This window comes from Lepisosteus platostomus, chromosome 25 (genome assembly GCF_059453375.1).
Source record: "Lepisosteus platostomus isolate fLepPlt1 chromosome 25, fLepPlt1.hap1, whole genome shotgun sequence".
In the NCBI taxonomy this organism is placed as follows: domain Eukaryota; kingdom Metazoa; phylum Chordata; class Actinopteri; order Semionotiformes; family Lepisosteidae; genus Lepisosteus; species Lepisosteus platostomus.
In genome coordinates, this window is record NC_142635.1 from 16,441,281 (window position 1) to 16,460,351 (window position 19,071).

General features: G+C 53.2%; 4 protein-coding genes across 6 annotated transcripts; 1 reads left to right on the forward strand and 3 right to left on the reverse strand.

The window, feature by feature from the left end:
* Window positions 1-1,544: 1,544 nt before the first annotated feature.
* hspb2 (heat shock protein family B (small) member 2) lies at window positions 1,545-5,365 on the reverse strand. Its single transcript, XM_088619445.1, has 2 exons — window positions 5,162-5,365; window positions 1,545-3,090 (listed from the first exon to the last, which is right to left on the reverse strand). Exons 1-2 carry the CDS (start codon window positions 5,253-5,255, stop codon window positions 2,657-2,659), a joined length of 528 nt encoding a protein of 175 aa, XP_088475571.1. The 5' UTR covers window positions 5,256-5,365; the 3' UTR covers window positions 1,545-2,656.
* A 2,697-nt stretch (window positions 5,366-8,062) lies between these two features.
* Window positions 8,063-11,753, forward strand: LOC148641250 (alpha-crystallin B chain-like). Of its 2 annotated transcripts, none has more exons than XM_088619447.1 (3): window positions 8,063-8,337; window positions 9,635-9,757; window positions 9,880-11,753. In XM_088619447.1, the coding sequence occupies exons 1-3, from the start codon at window positions 8,149-8,151 to the stop codon at window positions 10,135-10,137; spliced, it is 570 nt and encodes a 189-aa protein (XP_088475573.1). In that variant the 5' UTR covers window positions 8,063-8,148; the 3' UTR covers window positions 10,138-11,753. The 2 variants fall into 2 exon arrangements, with proteins under 2 accessions (XP_088475573.1, XP_088475572.1); XM_088619446.1 differs by having other exon boundaries at window positions 8,073-8,337; window positions 9,934-11,753.
* Window positions 11,330-15,855, reverse strand: cfap68 (cilia and flagella associated protein 68). 2 transcript variants are annotated; one of them, XM_088619448.1, is made up of 4 exons: window positions 15,536-15,855; window positions 14,207-14,443; window positions 13,632-13,704; window positions 11,330-12,590 (listed from the first exon to the last, which is right to left on the reverse strand). In XM_088619448.1, the coding sequence occupies exons 2-4, from the start codon at window positions 14,432-14,434 to the stop codon at window positions 12,403-12,405; spliced, it is 489 nt and encodes a 162-aa protein (XP_088475574.1). In that variant the 5' UTR covers window positions 14,435-14,443; window positions 15,536-15,855; the 3' UTR covers window positions 11,330-12,402. The 2 variants fall into 2 exon arrangements, with proteins under 2 accessions (XP_088475574.1, XP_088475575.1); XM_088619449.1 differs by lacking the exon at window positions 15,536-15,855 and adding an exon at window positions 15,087-15,519.
* A 142-nt stretch (window positions 15,856-15,997) lies between these two features.
* Window positions 15,998-18,138, reverse strand: mia (MIA SH3 domain containing). Its single transcript, XM_088619452.1, has 4 exons — window positions 17,978-18,138; window positions 17,270-17,403; window positions 16,836-16,946; window positions 15,998-16,540 (listed from the first exon to the last, which is right to left on the reverse strand). The coding sequence occupies exons 1-4, from the start codon at window positions 18,099-18,101 to the stop codon at window positions 16,517-16,519; spliced, it is 393 nt and encodes a 130-aa protein (XP_088475578.1). The 5' UTR covers window positions 18,102-18,138; the 3' UTR covers window positions 15,998-16,516.
* Window positions 18,139-19,071: the final 933 nt, after the last annotated feature.

Sequence of the window (19,071 nt, forward strand, 5' to 3'; positions counted from 1 at the left end):
GACAGCATTAAAGCCGTGAAGTCTTTTTAAATACCACACCGAAATCACCCCCTGGCGACATGACATTAGTGTTTATCTAAACAGAAGGCTGTTGTTTAATGATACCCTGAAAAAAAAAGCAAAATAAGAACCGACCACAGTGGCGTTTTTTAAATCTTCAGTTGGGTGGGAAGTTATTTTGGGAACTTGTGAATAAAAACAGCTACTTTCCCAGTTAGGTCTTGTTTTTTCTCACGAAAAGTTTTTTTTTCTCTCTTAGGCTAATGAGTGACTTATGAACAGCCCGTTTTTCCTCAGGGTCAGAGAAGACCTCTCTCTCTCTCTCCCAGCCTGCTCAGCTGTAGGGTATGTGCACAAGGCCAAAACACTGTTATGACACGGTCAGACTACAGTAAATGTCTTGGCTGGATTCTTCCTGGTCTTTCTATATAAATCAGCTACCCCAGCACCTAAAGGTCAAATCAAAAAGGTTGAATCAGCTTCTCTTCTTTTCCTGTCTTCGCCAGGCTGAGTTGCCTGCTTAGGGATAGTCTGCAGAGTGCACAGAATGTGGTCCAAGGAGCGCAGTTTCCACACAGCAACAATACACAGTGGTCTGAGACTTCTCCTTCCTTCTCTGTTGGCTGTTGTTCTCCTCCTCGGATGTGTTTCCACTTTGGGTGCGTTTATGTCACTGCTGGAGATATGAAAGACTAAGAGCCTTTTCCACACACTCATAAGGCACTGTCTTTTTCACACTGTGCCTTTCTCATAGTGAACTCCCTATGGGGAAGCCACCATCTTGGCTCAGACCATGGTATAGCCTTGAGCCAAGATGGTAGCTGAATATGGCGTAATGGCAGGGGGGTGTTGAATCAGACACACCTGGGCATTGGTAGGTATGAAGTTGTTGAAAATTCTAGTAAAAACTTGGATAATCGCCTAAATCTGCTTCCACTCATAGTCTTCTGTGTTTAAAGATTTAAAAAATGTTAATTTTTGGCCTGCCATTGTAAAACATTCCCTTCAGCCTACAAATGTATGTGATTGATTCCAGAGCAGGAGTGTTTTTTTTGTAATGCTGTGACCACAGTTTACACAGTACTCTGAATGAGCCCCTGCTAGTGTGGCTCAGAGGAGCACTACATTTCTGCAGGTGCACATGAGGCCAGATCAGTGGACAGTGAGTCTGGTCTGATCAGTGGGCAGTGAGTCTGGTCTGATCAGTGGACAGGGAGTCTGGTCTGATCAGTGGGCAGTGAGTCTGGTCTGATCGGTGGGCAGTGAGTCTGGTCTGATCAGTGGACAGTGATTCTGGTCTGATCAGTGGGCAGTGAGTCTGGTCTGATCAGTGGATAGTGATTCAGACCAGGAGATGAGAGGCTTCTTTCAGCAGCTGCCCAGTCATGATTTCCACTTCACAGCTGAGTTTATTTTTTGATGGAGGGAAATACATGTCTTTAACTGGTGAAGGGTACTATAAAGATTACCCTATTAACTAGTCAAACAAATTCATGCATAACAAGTGGTTCTTCCTATTGACAAATAAGAGTTTCCTGTTGTCATTTTGTAAGAATAATAGATTTATTAATGTAATGCAATAATACAACATCTGCTGCCAACTTCTCAGGCATGCTTTCCTATCCAGGACACAACACAGCCTTGAGGGCTATTACACACCCACACTGGAGTCTACTCATCAGGAAATAAAACACACGCCTCCTTTCAAAGAAAATGATGCACAGCTTGAGTGATTAGACATCCTAGAAATATCAGCAGGCTTGCCAACACCCCAGGCCTCCAGCAGGACTGCAGGTTCTCCAGCCCTGCCCCAGCCACACCCAGCCTCGCATAGCCCTGCCCCAACCACACCTGCCCCGCCCTACCACACCCCAACCCCGTCCCAGCCACACCCAGCCTCGCCTAGCCCCTCCCCAACCACACCTGCCCCGCCCTACCACACCCCAACCCCGCCCCAGCCACACCCAGCCTCGCCTAGCCCCTCCCCAACCACACCTGCCCCGCCCTACCACACCCCAACCCCGCCCCAGCCACACCCAGCCTCGCCTAGCCCCTCCCCAACCACACCCAGCCCGCCCCAGCCACACCCAGCCTCGCCTAGCCCCTCCCCAACCACACCTGCCCCGCCCTACCACACCCCAACCCCGCCCCAGCCACACCCAGCCTCGCCTAGCCCCTCCCCAACCACACCTGCCCCGCCCTACCACACCCCAACCCCGCCCCAGCCACACCCAGCCTCGCCTAGCCCCTCCCCAACCACACCCAGCCCGCCCCAGCCACACCCAGCCTCGCCTAGCCCCTCCCCAACCACACCTGCCCCGCCCTACCACACCCCAACCCCGCCCCAGCCACACCCAGCCTCGCCTAGCCCCTCCCCAACCACACCCAGCCCGCCCCAGCCACACCCAGCCTCGCCTAGCCCCTCCCCAACCACACCTGCCCCGCCCTACCACACCCCAACCCCGCCCCAGCCACACCCAGCCTCGCCTAGCCCCTCCCCAACCACACCTGCCCCGCCCTACCACACCCCAACCCCGCCCCAGCCACACCCAGCCTCGCCTAGCCCCTCCCCAACCACACCTGCCCCGCCCCAGCCACACCCAGCCTCGCCTAGTCCCTCCCCAACCACACCCAGCCCTGCCAGTGTGGGAGGGGTTCACGTGCTCTTCCCCGCCTCCTTGTGCTGCTTCTCCCCGCCCTCCACTCGGACTTGGAGCTCGCGGACGGTGGGCTTGACATCCGCAGCCTTCCGGGGCGCCTCGGCGCACAGGACGCCGTCGTGGGAGAGGGTGACCTGCACCAGGAGCGGGTCGACGCCCAGCGGCAGGATGTAGGTGCGGCTGAACTGGCGGCTGACGAAGCCGTGCTGGTCCAGCCGCTGGGCGTGTTGACCGCTCACCTCCAGCAGGTTGTCCACGGTGCGGACCGCGATCTCGTCCGGCGTGAACTGGCACACGTCCAGCAGCACGCGGAACCAGTCGTCGCCGCTGTCCACCTGCGAGAAGCCCCGCTCCAGCTGCTTGTTGAGCCGCGGGCGGATGTAGTAGCCGTGGTACAGGGTGGGGGCCAGGACGTCCTGAGGCGACAGGCCTGGGGGCGAGAGAGAGCAGCTTCGGCAGGCCAGGCTCAACCTGGGAGCTGGGAGCTGGGAGCTGCAGGGTGACATAGCTGCTGCCATGTTGCACACTGTTTGTTGGCAATAAACAAGAAAAAATCCTTCTCATAATAAAGGATTTACAATTGAGTATGGTGTATGTGCAATTATTTGTGTAATAACAGAGTCAGGACGCTGGCAATGGGCCTCTGTAAGGCTGTGTACAATGTCTCTTCGCTTGTAGCAGATCCTTTTTCTAAACGTTCACAGACGACACTGGTCAGGGACATGTCTCTTTTACCAGAGTAAACCACCTGCCAAGCACAAAGGCTCTGATGCTATTTTGCAGGCCTGCTTCAGAGCCATTACAAAGGAAAGTCATGGTGTGCACTTAATGTATTGATTTTAATATGTTATTTTAATACAGTCAATACATTTCTCACAAATTCCATTCCCTTTGGCACGACGAGACTTCCTCGTCCCCCGCAGAGGACGGGTTCAGAACCTGAGACCCACACTGGGGAAGATGCAAGCCCCTGTCTCTGGGGGGATGGGTTGGTCGCGGGGAGCAGGTGAGGCCCCTGTCAAGCCAGGGTTTCAATCCTGCTGGCTGACCCTGGGGCGACCAGCGCGATCCCTCAGCTTCTACTCCTCCTCTGGAGTCTGGATTCGCCGGCGAGAGACAGGCTGAACAAAGGCAGCCCTGCGTGTCTTTTGACAGGGGTGTCAATGTGCTGCCAGGCCGGCTGCTCTGTTCCCAAGACCTCCAGGGTTGTAGGAGGGCAGTTTATTTTCAGGCCAGGCCGGGGAATTCCCCTCCGCCGCCACACGTCTGCTTTTATTTCCCTCTCAGCCTTTTACTCCTTCATGCTCCGCTGCCTCAGAGCAGGAGGCCAAAACAAAGGGAAACTCTCTCCAAGAGTCTAAAGGAAGTTAGGCGTGAGACAAGCCGAAGTTCACAGCTTCTACCACCAGGGGGTGCTCTGCACACATGCTGGGCCAGCTGCGCCGCGGGTCCCAGCTGCGCCGGAGGCCTCCCGGTGTCATCGGCCTCTTGAGGAACGAGGCTGGTGCGGCTCATGGGAGGGCGATGTCCGTGACAGCTCTGCCTGGGCCCCCGACAGCAGGGGAGGTCAGGGGCGGGTCGATCTGTCACTTCCCTCTCACGTCAGCACCTCGCCAGCTCCAAGGGGCAATCCGACTGAGACTCGGAGCCCGTGAGCCTGCCTGCCTGCATCCTTACCTCATCACATGCAACTTTCAAGTAATGTCCAGTTATCTATCATGCCCACATACAGGCCTTCAATACCCTGGTACAGTTTTAAGAGCTTTTTAAGCTTTTGGCAAGAATCTAATCCAATTTAATAGCCCCATACAAGCTACAGTCATTTAGTAAAATGTTTAAGATAAGATCAATTTTTTCACCCTATACAATTTCTTGTATTAGGAATTTGTCTTTTCACATACTCCAGCTTGCTCTCCATGAGACACACAGACAGGGAGAGAAGCTTGGGGTCGGAGCACAGCCATTTATACAGCACCCCTAGAGCAGTTGGGGTTAAGGGCCTCGCTCAGGGGCCCAACGGAGTAGGATTCCTCCACTGGTCACAGGATTCGAACCAGCAACCTTCCAGCCACAGGCACAGCTCCTCAGCCACAGAGCCACCGCACTGCCCTGCTTCCGCACTTTGTGGACTTGAACCCGCGACTGCAGATTTGAACCCAGAGCCCAGTGACCACAGACCAGCGCGCTAGATCAGATCATTTGTGTTCCTTCTTCTTGTGGGTCGGTTCTTGGTGAATTTGTTTTTGCTCAGAATGGATGGAGATTTAAGTTTTGTGCAGGAACAGAAAAGGTTTTGAAGCCCCTCTGTGTGCCCAGCTGTTTAATAGCCCCTCTGTGTGCCCAGCTGTTTAATAGCCCCTCTGTGTTCCTTCTTTCACTCTGAAGAAAAGCGTCCAGTTCCACCAGGACAGGGCGCTGTTGACTTGTGCAGTTCCATGGTTCCACCGCACACGCGCCGACCCGACGCACGATCACGAGCCCGGCACAGCGGGAGGCCTTACCTTCCCCGAAGTTCTGGTCGTAGATGCGGCAGGGAGACGCCATCTCGTACTCCACACTCATGGGGTACGCGTGAGGAACGGTGCGCTCCGACATCCCGGCGAGCTGCGAGGGCACGGCGGCTCAGTTCCTCGCGGAAACGACCGGCAGGGTCTGCAGAGAGAGTCGGGGAGAGAGAGAGTGACTGTGTGCCTGTGTTTGCATGGGGCTGATAAAGAGGCCAGAAATAGCCCGGTCACAGACACTCCAAAGGAGACATCATAACTACAAATAAATCCAGAGACAAATACGCCACTGGGATCTCTGATGGATCAGTTTAAAATGGCCCACAGGGACAGGCCAGTCCTGCCTGGACAGACCGGCTGGCAGGGCTCTTGTCTGCGATTCCGAGACGGGATATTACATCTCACCAAGAGCAGCCTGGGACGATTTATTTGAAGGATTAGAAATGCGTGGAATAATTTTGCACTTACTGCAGTACGTCACGACTGGGAGAAGCACTGCGGGCCACAGTGGGACCTGGCATTGTGTGGAGCTGTGGGAACTGTGATGATGTTACCAGCCTGGTACTGTCAGCACTCTGCTGAATACGGCCCTTCGAACGACAAGGTTGCGAGTGGAATGAAAAGCTGAGCCCTCCCGGTAGAGAAAGTGTAAGGAAATACATCTCCCCCATTCCTGGACCTAAGAATAAGCCCACAGCTCTCAGAGGATATTATATATCACCTAGCTGACCCTGCGGGGTCCGCGGGTGGAGCCCCACACTGCCGCGGACGTCCAAGAGGACACCGAACTCCAGCCTGTCTCCAGCCGACACCGCCTGTCTCTGCCCTGTTTACAAGACGGCTATTGAGCTCTGCCCCAGGCCTTGCCAAGTCTGGCATCGTCCTGGGGCAGGGGGGAAGTCGTGCGGCTGATTAACAGGCTGCTCTTCTGATGTTTCTCTGGGTGAGGGCGGGGGGGCGATGCCTTTTGTGCACAGCGGAGCAAAGTCACGACAGCAGCAGTTTGCCTCTGCGTGATTCATTTACATGAAAAGTTCAAAGTGAAAGCTGTGTCTTTCTCATATGCGTATGATATGAACTGTGCAATACTTCTTTATGTGTATCATAGCTGTTGTGAGTATTGACCTGCCCAGGGCTGCACTCCTGTCTTCTGTGGATACTGTACATATCAAGTGTGATGTCAGTGCTGGGGCCCCTCCTGGTGATGGAGTGTACTTATTTTGGGCACTACAGGGTGTCCAGGGGTCTAGGCAAGAGCTCTGTCAGGTCCAGGAAGCTCTAGGAGGCTAGTGAATGTGTACAGTATCACAGCAGCTCGTATCTTCTGAAGGAGAAGGCCTTAGAAGTGCAGGGGTGCCAGACTTAGACTAAATGATGTCACCAGATGTAGGCACGTTAACAATAGCGACAATGATCAGGTCAAATCCCACTTCTTTCATGGTTGGATGATAATTCTCTTGACTACAGCAGGTCCCAGGTGAAGGAAGTCCCGAGTGCTTTTTTGTTCATTTTGAATTCTGTTTGCCTTTCCTAGAATAATGTGGCGGGGCTCTTACAGTGATTGTGGCTCTGACTGACACACCAAGGGATGCTAACAGTCCAGCATTCTGGGAGCTGAGTGTTTGTGATCTGTCAACAGGCCCCTGCAGGTCTCCAGAACTCCACAGAGCTCTACAGTGTTGTTATTGCTGCTCTGCTGATGGCTGCTACTGCTGTTAGCAGCTGTTGCGGGCTGAAGTGGCCTACTGTCCAGTCTACACATCCAGAGAGGTGTTAACATAAGTATTGGCCGAAATATTGTCCAAAATCTGAGCAGGGGGTTCAGAATGGAATAGAGGTGCTTAGTTCCCTTCTTCATGGGAACCAGGGACGAAACAATTTAAAGTAGCCAATCAAGCTCAAGCACGGGGGGGCATGCAGACTCCACACAGACTGATTCCCTAAAGTTGGACACAAACCCAAGACTCGAGATCTGTGAGGCCACAGTGCCACCCGCTAGTAGATCCTCTTACCCTCCATTGATGCCCTAATAAAAGTGCATTGTGGTTGACTGTGGTGACAGTACAGAGTAGTGAAGTACAGTACAGCTACTGTGCAGCATTAGGTGGTGCTTATCAAAGCATATCCACAGGCACGTACTCTATAGGGAAGATCAGAAATGTCTCGCAAATTTGCTGTTGTAGAATTTCTCAAGTATGAGAGGTAGCTGTGAAAAGCACTCATCACCATACTGTGAAGAACAGCTTTGATAGAGAGTTTAATACCTGCACACATAAAGGACATCTTGAGTGGAGAAGCTGACTAAATAAATGAATGAAGGACCTGCAAAGGCTGGTGCTGTGTCCCGGAGCAGAGGCAGCCTGCGCTGGGCTGCCAGGGGTGGTTTATCCCGGGGCTTGACTCTGCACACAGGGTGCCCTGCCTGCGCCTGGGCAAACACACCCACCAGAGCCTTTGATCCGGCCTGGAGCCTCCCTGGACAAACAGGAGTCAGGGCAGGCGGGGGAGAGGGGCACCGGAGCGCGGCGGAAATAATCCCGCCGGCACGCGGGGCAGCCGGAGGAAGAGAGGCCAAGTCCGAGGAGTGCGCGCCAAAAACCGAAACCCGTCTGACAGACGAGCCGGGTCCTGGCGCTGGCCGTGCAGGCACACACAGAAAACCGCGCACCAGCACAAAAGGATACTTTCCAGCGTTGCGCGCACGGGGGCATCAGCACTATTTAAAATCCCCCAGAACAATCGCAGGGCCGCTTGCCTGAATGAAATCAGACCGCCAGTAATAACGTAAACACACACGGACTGGCACTTGCAGGGGGAGAGGGCGAGCGGGGGAGACGGTTTACATCACCGTTCCAGAAAGTTCAAGAGGAGGGTGGCAGGCTGGCACAGGCTGGTGGGGCGGCTATATAAGTGAGCTGAGGGCCAGAGGCACAGCAGGAGCGGCACGGCAGCAGCAGGCACAGAGTGCGCCCAGCCCAGCCAGCATGGACATCGCCATCCAGCGCCCCTGGTTTCGCCGCCCCCTCTTCTCCTCGTTGTTCCCCGTCCGGATCTTTGAGCAGAACTTCGGGGAGCACATCCCAGAGAGCGAGCTGCTCTCCCCCTTCCCCCTGATGTACTGGCCCCGGGCCTCCTTCCGCGGTGCCAGCTGGATGGACGGCGGCCTGTCAGAGGTGAGGGCCTGTTGCGGGTTGACCGTCGACTAACCTTCCAGAGCCAAAGCTCCAGAATTCTCCAGAAGACAAAAGAGACAATCTCTGACTTTTCACAGGTTTGCTGCAGGACCTATAGCTTCTTTCCTACAGAGGAATGTTTTCAAAACTAGCTGTGAAAACCTTAATATTTTGCTAAGTGTTTACTAAACTAAACCGTTGCACGTATGACATATTGAGACCAAGGGCTTGTGGGATATGGAGACCAAGGCTTGAAATCCTTGAGGTGGGAGAGAAAAGGCTTGGAAGGGGGTGTTTTTGTCTGTGAGAGCAGGATGGCCAGGAATGTGACAGCAGGGAAGAGCGCAGCAGATATTGAGACGTCGTATCCACAGCGTCACCAGCACCGGGATCAAGCGCAGTGAAACAGGAGCTGCTGCTCTGCTGTGGGGGGCTGGGTGCTGGCGTTGACGTGGGCACTGAAGTCAGGGAGGAAACGGTGGGGTGTCTCTGGATCTCTCACACATGAGTCCTGGGGCTCAGTGTCCTGACCCGCTCCGATTCCTGGGGATCCCGTGATGAGGTTCCCTCTGTGTCACGCGAGTCCCTCCCTACTGTGCCAACATTTTCTTGGTAGCATGTTAAAACTTTATTCCTCATAAAACGATCACCAGCTCAAATACCTGAGCCCTATTAGTTTAAGACAAAAAACCCTGTAGTTTGATGAAACACTCACTCGACAAAGAAAGTGACTCCAACAGCTCGGACATGAAACCAGTACAGCACAGATGATGTGAGCTGTTCCTTTTAGTCCGTCGGCGGGCGCGTGCACATGTTGGCCTCTGAATGTTTAGAATTGCTTCCCGGCTGTGGCCCACTGCCTAAAGCCAGCTCAGCCCAGCACCATGCCCTCTGTGTTCGCTGCGAGGTGTCACAATGTGACCCATGGGAGGAATCTCAGAGCGCAGTGCAAACTGCCCACTCCCCCACTCAGCTGACTCGCAGGGTCAGAGCTGCTCTTTCAGACTGCAGAGCGCTCGTCTGTAACCTTCAGCCGCCTAGAAAACCAGCCCTAAAATACCTCTTGGAATTAACCTGCTAAAGCTGGAATTGGTCACACTTAAGAGGCGCTTTGTCAGCTTGTGGCTCTAAGAGAAAGAAACAGATACCTGTATGAATCCTTCTGTTTAATAATGAGGCACACCTGATGGCTCAATGCCCTGCCCTGTGACAGGGATGCTGACCTGTGTGCATGTGAGCAGCCCAGGCTGCACAGGTGTGTTTTTGTGTGCTGACCCTGCTTCCTCCTGGCCGGCAGATGCGTCTGGACAAGGACAGGTTCGCAATCCACCTGGACGTCAAGCACTTCTCCCCCGAGGAGCTGTCCGTCAAGGTCAACGGCGACTTCATCGAGATCAGTGGGAAGCACGAGGACCGCCAGGTAGGGGAACACCCTCCCTCCCTGCCTCTCCATCCCCCTTTCCTCCTGCCTCCTCCCGGCTCCTGTCCTGTCTCCCTGGCCCTCCCCTCTCCACTCTCTCTTTCTCTGCTCCCCTCCTGCAGTCTCCCGGGGTCCAGCCTGCCCTCCAGCGTGCCTTGTGTCTTTCCCTTCGGCAGGATGAGCACGGCTATGTGTCTCGGGAGTTCCACAGGAAGTACAGGATCCCAGGAGGGGTCGAGCCGGGCTCCATCACCTCCTCGCTGTCCGCCGATGGCGTGCTGACGATCAGCGCCACGCGCAACCTGTCCGAAGTGCCCGAGCGCACCATCCCCATCACCCGCGACGACAAGCCCGCTGGGGCTGCGCCGCAGAAGAAGTAGACTTCCTTCTCCCCCGCCCCTTCGCCCTCCCTGGCTCCTCGCCACTGCCACCCCACCACCACCGCCCCGTCTTCCTCGACCCCGGCACCCGCTGAGCCACGGGAAGTGAAGAGAGCCCCCCCCTGCACTTACAGGCAGGGGATAGGACCCCACTCATCCTCCATTACTCAGAAAGGGTGGGCTCATGGAATTCGCTGCTACATCAGGGCCTCTGTCCTCCTAGCTTGCTGAGTAAAATCAAACACGCTGCAGAACAGCTGAATGAGCAAGGGAAGGAGCAGACAAAGGCACACTGAGTGCAGGGCCCTGGTGCAGCTGGACCAGTCAGTCCCTTGAGGAAGGGGGAAAAGGTCCACAGAGTGACAGACGAGCCTCTGTGAAGTCAGCTACTGATCGTGCCTCAAAGACACAAAAACAGTTCAAGGAAGTAGGACAATTTTAGGGAACTTGTGCGTGTAGAAACGCCATGCCCTTAAGTGGGCAGGGTTTATGTGCAGAAGCGAGCCCCGTGACGGAGCACAGGAGCGCTCCAGAGCAGTTTGTAGCTGGAGCTGTGGGGACCAGATCCTGTGTTCTTGTACAGTCAGGTACCTTGTACCTGAAGGGCAGTTACACTGCAGGGGTGTTGGCAAATCCCAGTCAAGAACGCAGGTATCAGCTTCAGGAAAATCCCCGCTCCACCCAGCTCAAAGGCTGAGGCATTAGGTTTACCACAGCAGTTGTCTGGAAAATGTTTGCTGAATTTTTTACTTACAGACTTGAAGAAGACCAAAGGAGTGACTGAATAAGTAGTCTGACTTCACAGAGGAGTTAATGACAGGTTCTCTGATAAAATTCTCCTGTTTTTGTATATACTGAAAAGCATTTAAAGTGCAACAAAACACTATTGATTCCAAAACTCATTTGATGCATTTTTAATGCCTCCCTGTATATATTAAAGCACTTTGCTGTAAGTGTAACGCGCCTGCCTTCAGTGTGTTTTGACGCTGCTCACATGGCAGTGGTCAAGAGGGAAGTGGGTGTTTTCCCAGTAGAAGCCAGGCCTCTGGTTTGGACACTGGCCCAGATGCACTCTGTGATAACCACAAGGCATACACAGAGGTGTCGCAGCTGTGTGTATTGGTGACTGGGACACAGAAGGCACTTAAAACAAGGCCACTTGAGGCAGAAAACAGCCAATGAGACAAGAACATGATATCAAAACTTTTATTGTAGAATGGGCCCACAAAATCTGGAAAAGTAGAAGCAGAAAGGAAACCAGATGGGAACAACAGCATATCTTCCAGTGATGTAAAGAAGTGCACAACTTATCCCTTGCAGGGGCTCAGTTGTAGTCTGTTGTCCGACAGCTCTGCAGTGTCTGTGCTGTCTGCTCTTTCCTGCAGCCGGTGAGTGGGCTCGGCTCGGCTCGGCTCGGCGGTCGGGCACTCCTGTGTCGGGTTCAGGTTCGTGGACAGGGAGGGGGCAGTGTTGTTTAAAAAGATCCTGCTTATTCATTTTCTATTTTGTCGTGGTCGCTGCCTAACCTTTCATTCCTGAGACCCCATATAGAGCAGCCAGAGCTCAATTAACACTTGAGTTTCTTAAATGTTTAAGAATAAATCGTTTCAACCACATGGGTGGCTCTTTCGTTCTTTTGTTGTTTATTTTTTCTGCTGTCTGCGTTTGAATCCCATGTTTTCTCCATATTGCAGCCTCAGGACAGCAGTCTTCAGTCCTGGGGCTGAAGAGACTCACAGAATGTTCTAATTTTAATTCCAGAGGAGTTGCCAATATCTTAATTTAGGCCGGTTACTTGCAGAATCACTACATGTAAACTTGTACTCACGGTGTCTGCCTGCTGTTTATAGCTCCTTATGAACTCTGCAGGGCAGAAATTCACCAGGACCGTAGAACCCTGAATTAAAAAATGTTTGTGCTAGAAAACCTATATTAACCCTTTTAAACTACACATTGCAGCAGACAACACCCTTCTTATTGGAGGACATGAAAAGGAAGTCTATGCCCATCCACAACTCACGTGGTAGCAAAACACTTCATGGGGGCGTGGCTACAGAGTTTCCCCAACACACACCTGTTCTGCACTGGACCTCACTGTGATTATACCACAAGGTCCCATTTCGCCACACCATCCATCCACAAGTCCACTTGCACACATGAAGAACATTGCACAACTGCTTCTCTTCACTTTATCACACTCTTAGTCCCACTTTCACATCTACGGTTTGTCGGGATATACGGTACACTGTACTCAGCCTGCACACTTTACCCCCAGCAGGTGGAGTTCTGTGAGCTATTACTCTGCTGCCCTGCCTGTGTCCCTCTCTGCGCCTGCAGGTGTGGGGCTGGGTCTCTGAAGTCGTGCTGGTAGCAGGAGTCGGGGACTGGCTTTGTGTGCAGGGGATCCAGCTCAGGCTGGTGTCCCGGGAAGCAGCGGGGTTCCCTCTTTGTACCTGCAATAGCAGAGACCTGTGTCAGCATTTGAGGAACATGGCGGTGTGACTCCAGGCCTGGCAGGTCACCAGAGGGTCTTCAGATTGTCAGTCCAGCTCTTAATTGTCTGTCTAGAATAATCAGTCGGCTCATCTGACTTTTTCAGAAGACTATGAAAACCCCATAACTTGCACCCACCAGCACAGTGGGTCCTGGGTTCAACTGTGCACTGGGGCACCTTCTGTGTGGAGTTTGCACGTTCTCCCTAAAGCTGGATTACTTAGTGCCTCCAAATTGTGTCTGTGTGTGTGACTGTGTGTGTGTATGTGTATGTGTCTGTGTGGGTGACTGTCTGTGTGACTGGGTATTCTGTGTGTACATGTCTGCGTGTGTATATGTGTCTGTGTGTGTGACTATCTGTGTGAGTGCATGTACGTGTCTGTGTGTGTGTGACTGAGAATGTGTATGAGCCCGTGTGTGTGTCTGCATGTAAGAATATCTGTGTGTGTTACTGTGTATCTATCTGTGTGTGTGGCTCTGTATCTGTCTATGTGTGTCTGTGTGTGTGTACGTGTCTGTGTGTGTGTCTGCATTTGTGTTCTTGACTGTGTGTGTGATTGTCTGTGTCTGCATGTGTGTACGTGTCTATTTGTGTGACTGTGTATCTGTCTTTGTGTGTTTAATGTGTGTGTGAGTGACCTGAGAAGGACAGGTGCCCCTTCCCAGGCTGCAGCCCTGCCTTGTGCCCTTGCTTCATGAACACTCTGTGACCCATGCTGGGAGTTTTCTGATAGTGGATAGGTGGACACACCTCTATTCTACTGAATTTCTACAGGAAACTCTATACACTTATGGCGTAGCCCACCCTGGGGATCTCTGGAGGCTCTGCAATTCCCCCAAAGACATTCTACAGCACCTGTTTCCCCAAGAGCCTGAGTCTCGCAGCAGGCAGCCATGACCTGATCAGCCTCAGCTGCCGAGACGAGACTCAGGGGCGCGACCAGAAGGGGTCGTTACAGGCAGGGGTCTCAGGTGCTGAAGAGAAGGGAGCAGGAACTTACCAGGATCACGCGGGGGGGGCTGTCGGCCTCGGTCATACGTGGAGGAATACGTCGTCTCAAAATAGTGAGCGAACTGCCAAAAGAGAGGAGATGTGGCTCAGCCTGAGAACCCGGGGGGAGGTACCCCCGAGAAACTCCTGTGGCGTGTGTGTTGAGTGCCAGGAATGGAGGGGGGTGGGCCTTGTGCTGTGAGGAGCACGGGGACTTCTGGGCTGCACTGTGACAGTCCTGAAAAGAACGCTTTCGCCACAGTAGGTGTGGATATTTTGAGTGGTCAGTCACACGGTTGCTCATCTCAGAGCTTTCTTCCCTCTGGAAGATTGTGAGCAAAATTCTCAACTTGGCCTGGAGGGCTGACAGTAAATCACAGGGTTGAGCCAATAGTATTCAGGTCCAGAACACTGCGTGCCTGGTATAGCTCTCTTTTTACATCTTTTTTCTTTTTACACAACAAAGAACTGTAATGAAATGGTTTGTACGGGTGTTTAAAAAGCAACATTTTTCAGAAACTATCCAGGTGGCGCCCCCTGCCCCCACGGCCACACACCCTGGGGGTAAGACGAGACTTGGCCCACCTGGGAGGGCAGGGGCCGGCGGCGGGCCAGGGCGCGGGTGTCCCGGCGCTCCTCGGCCCAGTTGCCCACCAGGGTGGCGGGGGAGTAGGCGTCCTCGCCGGTGCCGCGGCGCCAGCCGTACTGCCGGAAGGTGGCGTCGGCGTCCCAGTCGCGCCACACCTCCCCGTGGCCCGCGGCGCGCGGTGCGCAGAGGGAGGGCGCGTCGGGCTGCTGCCATGGCGACGACATCCCGCAGCCCTCGGGAGGAGACACAGGAATCACCGGCAACAAACAGGGCATTGCTTTTTTTAAACCCTTGATTTGAGCAACAGAAGGAAATACAATACCGACAAGATCCATAACATCGGCAGGGGTACATAATACAAGCCCATGCAGTGAGAAAGTAGGGTGGGGGCGGCGAGGGCACAAGCCCTGGAACCCGAATCCGGTACAATAACGAAAGGACAGACGATGAAATATTTCGAAGTCGCAAATGTGAGATATAAAGTCGTAATTCTGAGATATAAAGCCGCAATTCTGAGTTTCTAAGTCGCGGTTCTGAGTTACTAAGTCGCAATTCTGATTTACCATAGCGCGTTATTTTTACTCTCTGGCGGAAATGGGCTTCCATAGTCTTTTCTGGGCAAATTCGATGAACTAAATAAGTCACTGCGGTAACTTCCCAGAAGGACACGTCAATGAACTTTAACGAGCAGTGTGGCGAGACGGTGCCGGCAGCGCAGTCAACCTGCTCACTCGCCTGGGAAAAAGGCCGATCCGGCTCCGAGGACAAACAACGGTTACTAACCTCAGGCTACGATAACCGACAACAACTATAACCGTCATAAATACTTAATAATATATCGACATTATGCATGACTAAATAATAGATCAATCGTACTTCAGTATGAGCTGCTATCACGGAGATCGCGACTGGGTCTCCCGCAACTTCTGAATTAGTCCCACGCAGCGTCACCGCGAGTTTGCCTCTGAATTTGTCTGATTTTCCTGTTTTCAGAAGCGAGGCGATTCTGTCCAGTTTTGCAGCTGACGAGCACACTGGAAACCCTGCAGCAGCGCCAGCGTTACTGCCGGACCGTGACGACGAGGAGCAAGTCTGATCTCCCCCGGATTTCGTTAGTGCAGTGGGACTTTTTGCATCGTATTTTGTTACCGACGGGGCACTTCAGCATAGGTGACTCCCATTCCCAGTGAGAAAAGCCGACAGCTCTAATTATTTCCCCAGCTGACCACGGCGCTAGCCCCGAGCGGTTAATGCACCATGACAGGGCCGCACAGCCACGCTTTCATTCATTGCCTGAACGTGAAGTCGCTACCCTACAGACTTACCGGTCGAAGTGCTCCCGGCGCGGCTCAAGCGCTCTTCCTCAGCGGGATCCTCTTCCTCAGCGGGGAGACGCGCTCCTGTTGCGGCCCGTCTCCATGGACACCGGGGCGCGCGGCTGCGGTTTCGCCCTGCAGCGCGACCGTGTCGAATCGTTCACCTTTCTCAAGAAGTGCTTTTCTGGTTGAATCGGAAGTATTTATTAAAGATGAGGCTGCAGTTTAGATGTATTTATTATCTCATCGTTCAACCAACCCCCAGATTTTTGCAAGAAGCAAAAAGGGCAGCCCAGGGCTGTTTCGGATAAGCAGCGGATGTAGTGACTTGCCCGATTTGAACAGCACGCAGACAAAAATGATTTTTTTTTTCTGAAACCCGCATCTACTGCAGCCGCTGTCGGCTTCTGCTGCTGTTTCCCAGAGCAAAACAACCCGTCTGGGTGATGAAACACAGAGAACGAAGCGCAGTATTGCAAACGTCGGAGTTTATTTGATATTATCCACTGGCCTGCTGTCGCCACGCTTGACCAACATAAGATCAAATACACAACATACTGTATCAAATATACTGTTTTCTATTCTAAAATACATGGTATACTAGTGTGGTATAATACAATACCCTATTGTACTGTATGGTATTAGAGATTATTTCTGTCATGCAGTCTGTGCTTTTGCACTTGTTACATAGGGTTAAAGCTGGAATAATCAAATGCTATACAGTATACTCACTCAGAAGTAATGGGGTACATTAAAATATAGTTTTAGGATGAGGCACAGGGCTGCCGTCAGGTTTAAGGTTTAGGTCAAGACTTCCTGTAGGGCTGGAATAATTAAGCATAACGAAACACAGACTGGAGGCCAGGGGCGGTGCTGACCACAGCCCCGGCAGCAAACGAAAGGCCGAGCTCTCCGGGTTAGACAGACACCGCCAGGCAAGTTCCTCTCCCCCAGCGCTCGGGTGACCACAGGCTGGGCCGGACCGCAGCCTCAGTGGCAGTAGAAGTCCCACTTCTAGAGAGGGGAGAGGAACAGGACAGTCAGAGGGGAGCAGTAACAGGCCCTGGCTTCTTCAGAGACGCTTCTCCTCAGAAGACGGCGGAGTGTGTGTGGCGCTCGTCGTCCCCGCCAGCTCAGCTCCCAGCGCTGCGTACCTCAGAGTGCGCCCCGAGTGCTGAACTAGCGCTTACCCCACCTCCGGTCTGCACCCCAAAACCCACCACGGGCTGAATCCCCAGACCCAGTCAGTCATGCAGTGTGCCTGGACGAGTGTGGTGGTGGACAGTGCGTCCGGTTCAAGTGGGCTCACGTCTGTGTTGACCTCCACGCCTGCGGGCATCAGAACGTGCGTCTCCTCCACCGCACTGCTGGGGAAGTGGCCCAGGCGGGCCTCCTGCTCTCCGTAGTACTCCCCCTGAACCTGCCGGGAAACGTGGAGAAGGCTGCCACCCCGTGGACAAAATGGATATTGCACCCAGCTGTTCTTTTGGACCTGCAGTATGGACCTCTGAGATCTGAACCTTTTTGCACTTTTTGATCATGTAACCATACTGCTGTCGAAGCATTGTTTTCCCTATAACTAAAGGCACTAAAACGCATCCCAGAATGACGAAATTATTTTATTTTATTTTCAATTTTAATACAAAACACAATCCGAGGGATTTGTGGGTCTCCTATGTCACGACTCGCAGGCACAGTGTCTGTCTGCTGCTGCGTTTGTCATTGTGGGATGGGGGCACTTACACTGCCGGCCCAGAAGAGATTTCCGCGGTCCTTCAGCATGGCGTAGACGTAGATGAGCTGGCCCTGGCGGATGGGGATGAAGCGACAGTCCTGGGGGTAAAAGTCTTCCAGAGCTCGGGCGATCAGGATGGGGTCTGCAGACAGGCACACAGACTGAAGGGTCAACCTTGGAGTTGATAGGTGCTGGGAGTCACAGACTCAGAGCTGACAGGGGGCAAACAGATTTGGAATCGACAAACACAGACACAGAGCAGACAGACAGAAGGCTCAAAGACACACCATAAGGACTGGGGGGTACAGCTGTCTTGAACCTACACTCCTAATGCACTTACACCACTTTCCTAATTCCACCTGAGGGCCCCATTGCACAGTCACAGGCACATAGATTTTAATCCACCGCACCCTGCACACACACAGATCCCAATCATTGCTGCATACACATTGCACTGTATGTGTACATTAATAGACTATACAATTAATATAGAATATCACAGCCAAACACACAACCTGTGTGTCTAACACACATCCCACATCATTCAGATTCATTTTCTAGGTTTCCTCCTCATGTTCAAGTTAACTAGAAAGCCACAGAAAGACACCAGAGAGACTTTGGTTCTGGTATAGACAATCAGGTACATGAATTGCATGTGATGGTTCAATAAACGAGTCTGTTGCCCTCTGATCGGCGGGGAGTGGGGGAGTACTCACGGCTGCACTCTTCGTCGGCACACATCTTCTTGTCGGACAGTTTGGGCATCTGCCGGCCTCCCCAGGCTGGCGCAAGGCACAGGGAGCCCAGCACCAGCAGCAAGAGAGGGAACCTTCTCGCCATCTTCAGCCGCGTCTGCAGAGTGAGGACAGGAGGGGAGAGGAGGAGCTGGGCGGCAGGAAACGTGGCACCAGGTCAGTCCCCTTCACACGCAGCTTAGAGCAAAACACCCTGCAGAAAACAGGAAGTGGGGCTCTGAGGGAGACGGGGAAAACAAGCTCTCCTCTGTACCCAGGACCACAGAGACACCTCCGCTGACCTCCATGGCTACCTCTGCACATTCGGCCCTTGTCTCCAAACCAGGAAGCACGTCAGGCTCTGGAGCTCTCGGATGGCCAGGGGGAGGAGGCTCAGGAATTCACAGGCTCCTTTGCCTTAAGTAGTGAGCTCTGCCAAAGGCACAATAATCGTGTCCTCTTGTTTTGGCTAAGTGTGCCCACGGGTTTTGTGTTATATATTTCTGCGTGCTGCATTGGTGTTATATACTGTAATTGTGTGGCTTTGCTGTCTCTTGTCGTGTCTGGGAAGAAACTCTTCCTCTTGTTTGTGCAGCAGAGGTACACCATGTGCCCTGCTCCTGCAGAGTGGAGGCCCGTGTTCAGTATGAAATGAGCAGGCCAGGTGATGCAAACTGGGCACCAGCCTCAAAGACCTGCTTGGTTCCTGCAAAACACGGGCTGAATCCTACCAAGATCCAGGTCCGAGGTCTTAAAGACTGCTGTAGGGCACAGCAGGCCTGGGTTTTCTCCTGTGAAAGCAAGGCCTTCCTTGTGGCCAGGGCAAGGGATCGAGGCAGAGCCAGGCCCCACCCCCTCCTGTGAAAGCAGGGAGCAGGAGCGTCTGTCTTGACTACAGTCCTGCTGTGCTATACCGCAGTACAAGCAGAGGGGCGTGTAGCGGCAGTGATGATCTGGGGGAGTGTTGGAGCAGAGTGGCAGAAAGAGCACAGCAGTGCCCTTGAGAAGGAGACAGGTGGGATTTTACTAGGGCAGCAGGGAGCACGAGAGAGGAAGAGAGGTCTTCTTATTAAACA